The following is a 12,774-nucleotide window of genomic DNA, read 5'->3' as shown; positions in this document are numbered from 1 at the left end:
ATTAGTTGTTGACTAGTGGTATTTGCAAGTAATTAGTGTTTTGTTCAGTCTAATTGTCAGCAAATGGTATCAGAGCCAAGGTTAGTTTCGGTGTAGTTGAATTAGATTTGTGTGTAAAACTAGTTAATTATTTGTTGATTGGAGTTTAAATTTTTTTGCTTTGTGGATATAAAGTTGTTAATTTTGAACTTGGATTGTTGCTCAACAATGTAGCTAGTATGGAAAATGAATGTTAGTTTTCCTTTGTTAGCTTGATGGAAAACTATATATAAAGTTAAGAAGGGGAAAATGAAGATATTGGGAATGAGATAGTGGAGGAGAATAGTTTTCATTCAAATTTTGGAGAAAAATGTTTATAAAAGACCTTAGTTTTCCTTTTAAAATCCTCTCCAATCAAACAACGAAAAATGGAAAAAAAAAAATTTCCTTCAAAACAATGTAGCCTTAATGCTGAATGGTGGAAATATTCACATAAATTATCATACTTGGTAAGATTGCTGACCTACCATTACTACAATGTAACCGGACCACATCACAATATTTATACCCTTATCTTCAAAGTCTGGAACTTTTTTTTTTAATGTTAAAAGCCACCAACAAATTTTTTTCACAAAAGGTTCCCTCACTATCACAAACTACCCTTTCAAGTTTCACATTTGAATTCTTTTAGGCCAAACTAATTCAATTAATATGAGTCCATCATTATCGTTCATATAATATCACATCAACAATCAAATTCTGAATGCATGGAAAACAGAATGTAGTTATCACATATTAGGCCCTATTCTTTTGTACTTATTTTCAGTTCAATTTCAGTTTATTTCAATTTAACTCTCTGCAATTCGATTTCTCTCCAATTCGATTCGATTCAGTTCAATTCAGTTTCTCCCAAACCAAAATAACAAAGCCTTACTCCCTCTGTTTTTTTTTATCTTTCTCACTTAGAATCTTGACACTATTCATGCATAGAGAGAATCTTCTCAAATGTTCTCAATTTATAAGAAAAAACATAGTCATGTGGGGTCTTGTTTGATTCGTCTCAATTAGTACTTTATTAAAATTCAATCGTTATAATTTTTACTAATATATAATGAAAGATATTTAAGTTTTAAAACGTGCATTGGCAAACGTGCAAAGTCAAAGTAGGAATGATAAAAAAAAACAGAGGGAGTACTTCTAATTATCTTGGTAGCATCTCTAACGAGTTTGTCTAGACTCAAACAGGGGCAATTTGGTCATTTCAAGCTTTGGAAAATTCACTCGCGTGTTGTTTAGTACCAATGCTAGGTTAGATTGGTACCATTGTCCGAAATTTTGATACCAAAGTAAGGTTGCTTGGTACCAATCCTGATAAAAATGTGATACCAATACCAGGTTATAATGGTACCAATGTGTAACTTTTAGAGTGTTTGAGTCTTTTTTGGACTCAAACAATTGGTTACCAAGGCTTTCTCCATCTCTAACATGTACTGCATAGCAGTAAATCTTGCCCCCTTCCATTGAAAATAGTAAAGAGAAAATTTAGTAAGAGTCCAAGTAAAGAAACAACTCAACAAAGGGATACTCCTTGATTATTGGTGGGACCCTTGGCACATGATGAAGTTGGAGTTCTAGCTTCTTCTCTCCCTTTCGTTTTCTCTGTTGTGTACTTTATGTATTATTGTATGATTTTATGGTAGTATATGAAAATATGATATAGAATCAAAATTTTGTTATTAAAATTTATAGCAAAATAAAGGAATATAATGATAGTTCCCTACTATAGTCATGTAGATTAAATTGTGTTCTCTCCACCTATATTCCGTATCATAATTCGTCACTTTATTTCAGACGTATTTCTTAATTGGTAAAGTCATTTAAATATTACTAACTTTTTTAAATAATTGATTAGGTTAAGCTTAAGCTTAAGCTTAAGCTTCTTTTTTATTGCCTTCTTGAACAATTATGTGCAACTTTGTAAAAAAAAGGAATAATTTTATTACGTGCTTAACCATAATTGAACAATTATATAGTGCCTTTTAAGGTTAAACAAATTTTCAATCTTGAGAGTGACCACAAGAGAGTAATCAGAGCAATTAGGAATATCATTGAGCTATCCATGTCATTCATGTGCCTTATGGACTGATATGGACTAAAAAGTTGCTTTTGAGAAGATGACTTTGCTACATGTTACATGATTTGTTACCCTGTGAAAAAGTTTTCACCTTATAAGCTATGATATTGATAGCATTATGCAACAATCATCCATTATATTATCCACGTCATTAGGAGCTATGTTGCACTCATTGGAAGTAATGTTAATCACTTAATTTAAATAAAATAGAAATTAAATGTGTACTTTTTCTTTATGTTCTCCAACCATTGTCCAAAAAAATATGTTCTTTATTATTACATTACTGTTGTTCCTGCCTTCGTCAAATATTATTTGATCCGTTCTAGAGCATACTCTTTGATAAGAGATTTACTGTGAGATGTTATATTATCGATCTCAATTTTACAATGTTTTTTATGGTTCACTTTGTTAAATAAGAAGGTTGTCTAGTTGTAATCTAGGTTGGACAAATTGTACTTGGATATGTATCATGTCCAACATGTATTAAACATTGACACACGTCTAATATACTTGAATACACGTTGGACACTCCAAAACATGTATCATAGATTTTATTTTAGCGGATACTTATAGGATTATTATGGGGCGCATCATAGATACTAAATTACATATTTATAAATAGAATCACGGCAGGAAATAGTATGTTTATTACTGGGTGTTGTTCATTGGATGTTGAGGGAGTCCTTCCTAAAAGGTTTGTCTATATCCCAATTGAATTTACGTTGTATTTTTGTGCTTAATGCAACTCTTTCTAACTAAAAAGATATATTTTCTTTTCATAAAATTGAGAAGTTAAGTGACAAATAGAGAAAAAAAATTGTGAACATGTATTATTAAAATTAGTAATAAGATAGAAATATGAGAATGTGATAATTTGTTTCATGAAAGAAATTATAATTTGTCACAGAAATGTTATATAATTTGTTACAGAAATGTTATAAAATTTGTTGTATGCTTGTTCTAATTTTTGCTAGTAGAAATTTTCTATGTTCTTATCGTTTACATATTTGTATTTGTATTTGTGTTATTGTATGCAACCTAGATTATAATTAAGTAATTTGTTGATTGAACAGTAACCCAGCAGGTGATAACCTAATGTGTTGGCATTACCTTCGAGCTACCTTTGGATTGAACGTCATCCTTACAGGAGGGATACTGATATATCCTAAAATCCCCTACTTGTAAAGAACTTTGACTTACCTTATTAAAAAGAAATTGCTCACTATCATATTCAAAAAGAAGAAAAACGGATTCTTCATAACATAAACAAGTCTAGTGCTTTCATGCGGACGAGTATTATGTGCTACAGTGCTGCTCACATTAGACGTTGCGGCCCATAGCCCAATCAGCATATATATTGATTTTTAGAATTGTATAGTTCAATTACGTGGCCTAGCCCATTAACATATGAAGTGAGTGGTTAGATGGGCTTGGTTGCTAGTGAACGTATGAAGGATAATAATATTGCCACTTTCTCTAATTTGGGCCATTAGCAAATTTGGGACAAAAAACACATAGAACAATCTGACAGATTTTTTTTTACAGATAATCTATTGTCCAATTTATTTTGACATTTAATTTGTGTAATTATATTAATACTACTAAGAAATTATGATCAAGAGATTTAATAACTACAATTACAGTGTTCATAATATAGATCAATTCGTCAAAAACTTGCAATTAAGAACTACAATCAACTCATCGATGTTGTGCTATGAATGAAAACTAAAGTAATCAATAGAATTCGTAGTATATTTCTTACTTTTGATAATATATTTAAATAATGATGAATAAATAATCAAAAAAATCAATGAAGCATTGATTTAATAAAAATATAGTTAAAAAATTAATAATAATTATAAATATATTTTCAAATCAAAGTTTTTGTAACACTGATTAATACCTAATTGAGAAAATTAAAAAAGTTAACCGGACACGCACGCATAGCGTGCAAAAAATGCTAGTATATTATAAAGTAGGTTATAGCTTTGTAGATATATATTTGTTTCATATAACTAGGTGAATGACGATATTATCAAAAGTCAGCCACTGGTAGACTTTGGAAATCGAGCTAGATAATTTTTCTATAATTTCTTTTGAGCCACTTTATACTAATATTTGGGCTTCTTTGTAGAGCCAAGTTCAAAACAATCCCCCCCCCCCCAAAGAGTATGTAGCCCATGGATCTACTACATGGACTATCTTTAATTTCATTTTTTACTTTCAAGTTTGGTCTATGATTTACAAAATTTACTTTTTACCTGGAAAAATTGTTGAAATCTTTTTCGCCAAGTTTGTTCTATGATATTTCTTTTCACCTAAAACAATTGTTGGTAAATGTTCACGTTCTTTTCAATGAGCTAAATAAAAAAAATTAAAAAAATGTGTGATGTGTCATATTTTTATATAGATTTTAGTTGCATTTAGGTTGCATTCTAGGAACATTTAGGTGTATTTTAGTTCATAATTGCACACTTTTACTTAATTTGCGAAATATTACTCCTCTTGTGTGTTTTTGGTATTCCTTGATGAATTTCAGATATCAAGAACATAATTGGAGCATTATTGGACAAGCTTGAGTACTTAGGATCAAATGGAGGCAAGCTACATTGATAAGGATCACTTTGGATGTATTTGAGTGCAAATTGGAGCTCAATTGGAGTTGGAATTCATTGAGATAATTGCGAAAATCGAGTCATGCTCACTCTTTTATCCATAACTTCCGACTTGATGCTGATATTTGTCTGATTCCAAAGGCATTGGAAAGTAGGCTTGAAGAGCTTTCCAACGATAGGCTATACGGCCCAAGGCGAGTTATATTCTAAGAGATATGGGCCTTGCAAGTTGGCCCAGTTTTGCTGAAAATTCCTACGCGCGCGGGCTGCACGATTTCCTTAATGATTTAATTGGATCTTTCTTATCTTGTAATGAAGGACAAGGCCACGAGTATGAGGGAGAAAAGATAGATTTTTGGTTTTTAGGGATTCTTTTGAGGGAGATAACGTGAGTTTTGTTTTGTTTTTTTCCTTCTCCACGTTTATCACGCCATTCTCCATTATTTTCCTCAAGACTTTGTTTTCGACATTCAAGTTTGCAATTTCATCAATTAATTCAAGTATTATTTTCTCTTCTCTATTCTATTTATTATTATTGTTAATCATGCTTTCTTTTAATCTTTATTTTGTTTATTCAATCATCATGTGTGAGTAGTTTCTTATTCTAGGGTTAGGTTGAACCCTAATATGAATTGATGCTTGTTTAATTCCCAATTCCCAAACTTTAATTAATTTTTGATTCATTTATTTTAGGGTTGGTTTTAATTATCAATTTATAACTAGAAATAGTATACTTTGAATGTGATTATTTTTGCAACGAAAGTTGAATCTTAATCGAATCTAGAACCCTAATTTAAGATAAAGGAAATCATCACGAAAGTAGTTGATGGAATTTATTAGGATGTTAGGATGCTATGTCTAAAGTCCTTAATTTGCATGACTCCATGAAAATAGGCATGATTGCATTGTTAGGGAAGCTATTGATTGATCGAAAGAAATCCTTAGTACTATTAGGGCGCATCCATCCTATGAGTTATCTATTAGTTAATTAAGGGAAAAGGGATTGTTTTGTGGCATTAATTCGTATTAGTGGGGATACTTAAACCTAGATGTCTTTAGTCTTTGATTCATTCTTGATAATTTCATTTGCTTTAGTCACTTAGATTAGTTCATCATCACTTATTTGGATCACTTGCTTAGTATTAATTAGAGTCAATTTAACTACTTTGAATCAGTTAGTCTCTTGGGATTCGATCCTTACTTGCCCGACTACATTAGTTAGGAGGAATAGTTAGGTTATTTTTGTTAGGTACGCGATAAGCCTTTCAATGTGCATCTAGTTGCATAAATCAAGTCTTTCCTTAGATCTAGTATGAGCAAAGCCCATTAACTAGTCCATTAGGCTAGAGAGGGTTTGTAGCTTCTTTCCTGTTTTTTCAATTGCCAAAATAAATAAAGAAGTTAAGAGTAGTAGACTAGTAGTCCCTAGACCCGGCATGGGCCAGGTCGGCCTGTTTATGGGCTCGGGGAAATGGTGGGCCGTGCCGAGCTTGAAATTTCAAATTTTTGTCCACGGGCCCGCGGGTTGGGCTCGTGCATCCCGCGGGTCTGATCCGTATTTTATGTTGTTTTTTTTTAGTTTTAGGCTAAAAACAAAGAAAATGAGCGTTCATCTCGCGGGCCGGCCCACGCGGGCGTGGAAAAAATTTCTTGATCATGACAGGCCCGTAGCCCACGTAGCGGACAACGGGCCGGGCCCAAATTGTTTGGTAAAAAATAATTATGGTGGTAATACTTTACAAACTTCTGTAAAAATATCAAATTACAATATAATAATAAACATTTTCGTAGACGTGTATATTTGTTCACATAGTTTTATTAGTACTTAATACCACGTCTAAAGTCTGAATGAATGATAAGGAAAATTTATAAAGAAACAATCAATATTTTGAGGACAGAAAAGTATTACTATGGAAAATAAAACTTGCTTCAGAAATTTCCATATATATATATTTTCTTTGTTGGGATATGGATATTTTTCTTGGTTTGGCAAGTTTTAATGTATGTCTAAGTTTCGTAATACTAGTAGAGTTGTATTTAGAAAAGTAAATTTAATTTGGCATAGTTTTTTTTTTTCAGAATTATATATATTTAAGGGGATAAGTTGTGTATTCCTAATATGATTTTGTTATACCTGGTTGACTATCAAAGGTCATGCGAGAGGATAATAAAGGAGTAATTCGAGAAAGTCAAGATGTATGTGTTCGAATGAAACAAGCGTTAAGGGCTTTGGATCAAGTGATTATTATGTGATCAAGGGTGATTTGAGTTTTAAAGTCATCAAGTATTCAGGTTAGATAGGAAGATTTTGAAAGTTTTGTAAAGTAATCGGGTTATACAAATCATTGGCAATCCTAAAGATTGAAAAACTAATATGAACCCGATGCACACTAATTAGTGTGCACCCGATCCATATCACGTGAGTTTATGATAGTGTATATTGATATGATATAGTGTATGTTAAAATGATATAGTGTATATTAAAAGAGAACGTATTGTGTCGGACTCGTCCGACCATAATCTTGGTCGGACGACTTTCAGGTGGTTCCAATTTTTTTTCAGGTAGTCTTCATTTTTTTCCAGGTGGTTCCAATTTTTTTTCAGGTAGTCTTCATTTTGTTTTCAGTTAGTCTTCTTTGTTTTTCAGTGGGTTTTTGTGCTTCAGTTAGACTTACTTGGGTTTCAGTTGGTCTTTATTCTTTTTCAAGTAGTCTACATTTTTCTTCAGGTAGTCTTCATTTTGTTTCAGTTAGTCCATTATTTCTTTCAGTTGGCCCATTATTTCTTTCAGTTGGTCCAACTGAAAGAAAAGAAAGTCTAACTGAAAGAAAAGAAAGTCCAACTGAAAGAACACCTGGGGAGAAGCCTATGATTGTAGTTAACTACAAAGGTGAGGAGAAGCAGTTTGCTGCTGAGGAGATCTCCTCCATGGTCCTTACCAAGATGAAGGAGATTGCCGAGGCTTACCTTGGTTCCACTGTTAAGAATGTTGTTGTTACAGTTCCTGCCTACTTCAATGACTCTCAGCGTCAGGCTACCAGGGATGCTGGAGTTATTTCTGGCTTGAACGTGATGCGTATTATCAATGAGCCAACTGCGGCTGCTATTGCCTATGGTCTGGACAAGAAGGCCACCAGTGTCGGTGAAAAGAATGTGCTTATCTTTGATCTTGGAGGCGGTACGTTTGATGTGTCTCTTCTTACTATTGAGGAGGGTATCTTTGAAACTCCGGCAAACGACGACTTCGCCGGAGTTCGAGTTTCATCGCCGAAGATTACATCAGAAAAATGAGAGAACTTCACGTGCGAAATCGAGAGGGTCTTGTAGTGGTAATGGCAACAATAGTACAGAGTGGGGAGAAGAAGAGAAAGTGGTGCGTACAGAGTTTGAGTTTGAGTTTTGGGCTCAGCCCGTCTGACAGTAAGTATTGGTCAGACGGTTTGACCCAATACTTTCACATATTAAAATGATATAGTGTATGTTACAGTGATATAGTGTATGTTAAAATGATATAGTGTATATTAAAATGATATAGTGTATGTATGTTACAGTGATATAGTGTATGTTAAAGTGATATAATGTATGTTATAATGATATAGTGTATGTTAAAATGATATAGTGTATGTTAAAGTGATATAGTGTGTGTTAAAGTGATATAGTGTATGTTACAATGATATAGTGTATGTTACAATGATATAGTGTATGTTAAAGTGATATAGGGTGTGTTAAAGTGATATAGTGTATGTTAAAGTAATATAGTGTATGTTAAAGTGATATAGGGTGTGTTAAAGTGATATAGTGTACGTTATAATGATATAGTGTATGTTAAAATGATATAGTGTATGTTAAAGTGATATAACGGGTCACGTGCCTAGACCTGGTCCACACTATTTTTAGTGTGAACCGGGTCCACGCAAGTCGGATTGTCCTAAAGAATTAACATGTGGCTTTTTTTCCATTCTTATGTTTCCATACTAAGGCATGTTCTGTTCGGCATAAAATAGTTGAACTAAACTGAATTGAACGTAACTGAACTTAATTGAACTTAACTGAATTGAATTAAACTGAACTGAAATGAATTGAATAGTGATATGTGAGAGTAAAAGTATTGTCCAAAGCGGAACTGAACTGAACTTAATTGAATTGAACTGAAAATAAGTTGGAGATAACAGACCCTAAATCTTGTCGTGTAATATTCATTATTGTTTACTGAGTATTTTTCACATTACTATAACTTAAAATTAGAAGCTTTTTTCAAAAAATTAAATAAGGAGAATTTCCTTGTAAGAAGGAGAGAAATCCTTCTTACAAAAAGTGAAAATTAAACCCTATTAAAAAGTAAATCGAGGATATTATAACCACGAGATCAACCTATATCCTCAACTTACAATGAGTACATAATTGAGAAGATTAGGATCCTAATAGCAATGATTACTAGTTTACTACCGTGTAATAACAAATGATATAGTACCAAATGCCAAATATAAAAAATATATATATCCTCAAAAGACAAAGCACCCCAAAAGAGAAAGTTGACTGCTTCTTGAAGTAGTCAAATTTCCTTTTAGTAAACTCGAACCTTGTACTTGTAACTCCTTTTAAAAATCCTTCTCGAACCTCGATTACTCAAAACTTTCTTTTTAAGGGATTACTCAAATCTTTTGCCCTTTTTGGTTGCAATACAGCTATTAAACATTAGTGTTTGCACCGTTGTACATATATTCGAAATGAGCACGTGATGAGTTCAAAGTTTTTGAAGTCTAGTGACGGCATGTTTGATTAGCGGTACTAAATTGTAATGTTTTTTAATATATGTTTGTGAACAAATTTCAATGTTAATATTTATGATAATGAAACTTAATATTAAATTATGTGTTTTCCTTCACAAATTTCCATTACTAAATACAACTTTTACGAGTGGTAATAAATGGTAGTAATGAAAATTTAATAAGAAAATAATATTAAGGGATAAAATAGCATTATCATGGAGGTTGATATAAGAATGCGTTCACAAATTTGCACGAGAAAACCATTTAACATTATCACCATTTAGTATCACAAACCAAACAGACCATCAGTGTCAGCATGTCACTTAATTATGGTCTATCAAAACAAAAATCTATTTATCCGAAGTTATCCTCTTTTTTCTTGCAAGAATGGTATATTTTGGCTTATTTATTATGTAAATTGTAATTAATGAAGATGATCAATCAAGGTAAAAGAAAATGCAAAGAAAAATCTCTTCTTCTCATGAAGATTAGTTAGACAAATAGTTTTACTCCATGGGTTATTGTCTTAATAGCATTTGCCAATCACTTATTGGGTAATAAGTTTTATAAACTTCCACCCTATTCTTTCAATGCTATATGCAAAAAATAAAATAAAAATTGTTAACTCATAATTATTTTAGAAAAACTATCACCAATATATGTTGATGCCTTCCCATCTTAATCGCCATTTTGTTTCACAAATAAACAATAATTTCAAGTTTGGTGGTCACCTTTCAATATATATTTTTTATCCATATGAACCACGAAGGTTATACAAAGTACAAAGAAGGGGAGAGGTAATTCGAACCTGTGACCTATCGTTCACATCACCTCAATCTGAACCACTATGTCAAAACATCTTTCGTTTCCTTTCAATATTGATTACTGGTGACTATTACATGTTTTGCAAGTTGAAATATTACTACTCTTTTTTTAGGTCTAAATTTCCAAAAATTGTCCCTATCCTATCTCCTTCACATTTATTAACGTAATTTTTTTATCAGTAAACTGAATTAAAATTAGGATGAGATCAAAATAATTTTTATAATGTGTTATATTGCACAAATTAATTTACATATTCAAATCAATTTTAACTTCATAATGCACTAAATTTAGTTGCATTGATAATAATTTGTTTTGAGCTAGGAGAGCTTGACCTATAGTTGGATTTACGGAATCCTTAAATAGAATTTGCAATCGGACGGTGAACATTAATCATGTTCACTGTAAAAGTTTCAATAGTTTTATGTCGTGCACTTATATAATCGAGAGAGTATAGTATAAAAAATTATGTGCATACTAAGTGAGTATATATGAAGCTGCCAGGAGTCGTCTATGCACGACAATCAATAAAACATAAATCATAAATATATATTGACAAATAGTATATAATTAACAATTCCACTGGACAAACACAATGAAGCTCGCAATTATTATCTATATAAAACTGAGGGGATGATAGTTCATCGGAGTATCACCTCGAATTCCAAGAAATTGCCTACGGTTTGAATCCTTATCCCAACAATATGTTGAAGAATTTACTTCTGGATTGTTTAGTCTTATACCCAACCTCTAAGCTGGTGTAGCCGAGCAGAGATTGGTCTTCGTACTTGTGCACTGGTTATATAATAATTATTAAATAGTACTCTAAACTTATTGTAAAACAAGCAAGCAAATATTAGGACGTTTGTGTATAATGACATAATTCTGAGAGGTATGCCTAATTTTACAACATTTGTAACATTTTCTCTAATCAGAATAAGTATAAATGTTGTATTTATAATTCTAAATGTTCTATACTAAATAGTGAATGTTAAAATACTATTTTATATACTCCATCCGTCTCATAATATAGTGCTTGCATTCCTCTTTGGGTGTCCCAAAATGTTGTGCCTATCCTTCTTTTTTATCAATTTGTTTGGACTAAATTATCCTTCATTTCTACATAAAACTTTCCAAAATACCCCTACTTTCTTTTAAAATATGTTCCCCTATTTATTGTTTTACACCATTCTAAGGTATATTTATTGCTCTTTCATTTTATTTTAAAGGAAAAAGAAGAAAAAAACTAGTTCCAAGACAAAAATACCCAATAAACATTTACTTAACAGTTGGTCTTGTAAGAGACCGTCTACTTTTAATTTAAAAGTAGGCGTGGCCCAAACCCAATATTAAGAAGAGAATATATCATATTTTTTAATATAGTGACTACTTTAATCTATTTAGTGACCATTTTAATCTATTTAGTGACCAATTTAATCTATTCATTAATAACATTCTTTAATTCATTTAGTGACTGATTTAATCCATTTAGTGACTAGCTTAATCCATTTTGTAAGACTGACGGACTATTTTTAAAAATTGTTTGTTCTAATTCAAAATTTAGAAGGGAAATAAAAGAAGGAGAAGAGAATGGACGACTAGGATGGTGCAAGATACCTAAAAATAGTGTTAGGTTAGAGAGAAATTGAATGGGCTTCTTAGGAGAACGTAGGTTTGCATTGTCTAATTTTATATTAAAATTAGACCGTCTATTATAATAATTTGTGTTTACTTAAATATATATTTTTGTGAAATCCTAAAACTCTTTCCATTTTCCTTAATTCTTGTGAAAAATGAGAAGTGAGCACTATATTATGAGACGGAGGAAGTTATTAATAGATTGATAATGAATTAATGATACATGTTTTTCATATACAACATTTATGATTCTATATACTACATCTATGATTCACCATCAACACTAATTTGTGGTTGAGGGCCTGTTCTCCCCAGCTTATTTTCAGTTCAGTTCAGTTCAGTTCAGTTCAGCTCTAATAAGTTCAGTTCAGTTCAGTTCAGCTCCAATAAGTTCAGTTCAGTTCAGTTCAGCTCCAATAAGTTCAGTTCAGTTCAGTTCAGATCAGTTCAGTTCAGTTCAGTTCAGTTCAGTTCAGCTCTATTCTTTTATAACCATTTTGTTAAATATTATTATTATTATGTTGGTATAATTTATTTTACTAATTACTATTATTATTATTATTATTATTATTTAAATATATATCATTACTATTAAGTATTATTATTATTATTATTGTTGTTGTTGTTGTTTCTATATATTTTTTTTATTATAGCTTTACTAATTATTATTACTATTATTATTAGGAGGAACATGGTTTAGGTCAAAGCACAAATAAACCCACTTTTTTTAGCCATAAATCAATCAAATCGCGTCAAAGACGGTTTATGACGTAATTTAACCCAATCATTATTTTTATTACTAAATATTTTTAAATTA

The 12,774-nt window shown here is 31.4% G+C and overlaps 1 protein-coding gene across 1 annotated transcript; it reads left to right on the top strand.

Annotated features, from left to right (window-relative positions):
- Window positions 1-7,596: 7,596 nt before the first annotated feature.
- LOC125498462 (chloroplast envelope membrane 70 kDa heat shock-related protein-like) lies at window positions 7,597-8,019 on the top strand. Its single transcript, XM_048646671.1, has one exon. The coding sequence runs from the start codon at window positions 7,597-7,599 to the stop codon at window positions 8,017-8,019; it is 423 nt and encodes a 140-aa protein (XP_048502628.1).
- The last annotated feature ends 4,755 nt before the right edge of the window (window positions 8,020-12,774 follow it).

This window comes from Beta vulgaris, chromosome 6 (assembly GCF_026745355.1).
Source record: "Beta vulgaris subsp. vulgaris cultivar EL10 chromosome 6, EL10.2, whole genome shotgun sequence".
NCBI lineage: Eukaryota > Viridiplantae > Streptophyta > Magnoliopsida > Caryophyllales > Amaranthaceae > Beta > Beta vulgaris.
The sequence above is the reverse complement of the archived record's forward strand: the minus strand, read 5'-3'. Positions and strand labels throughout refer to the sequence as shown.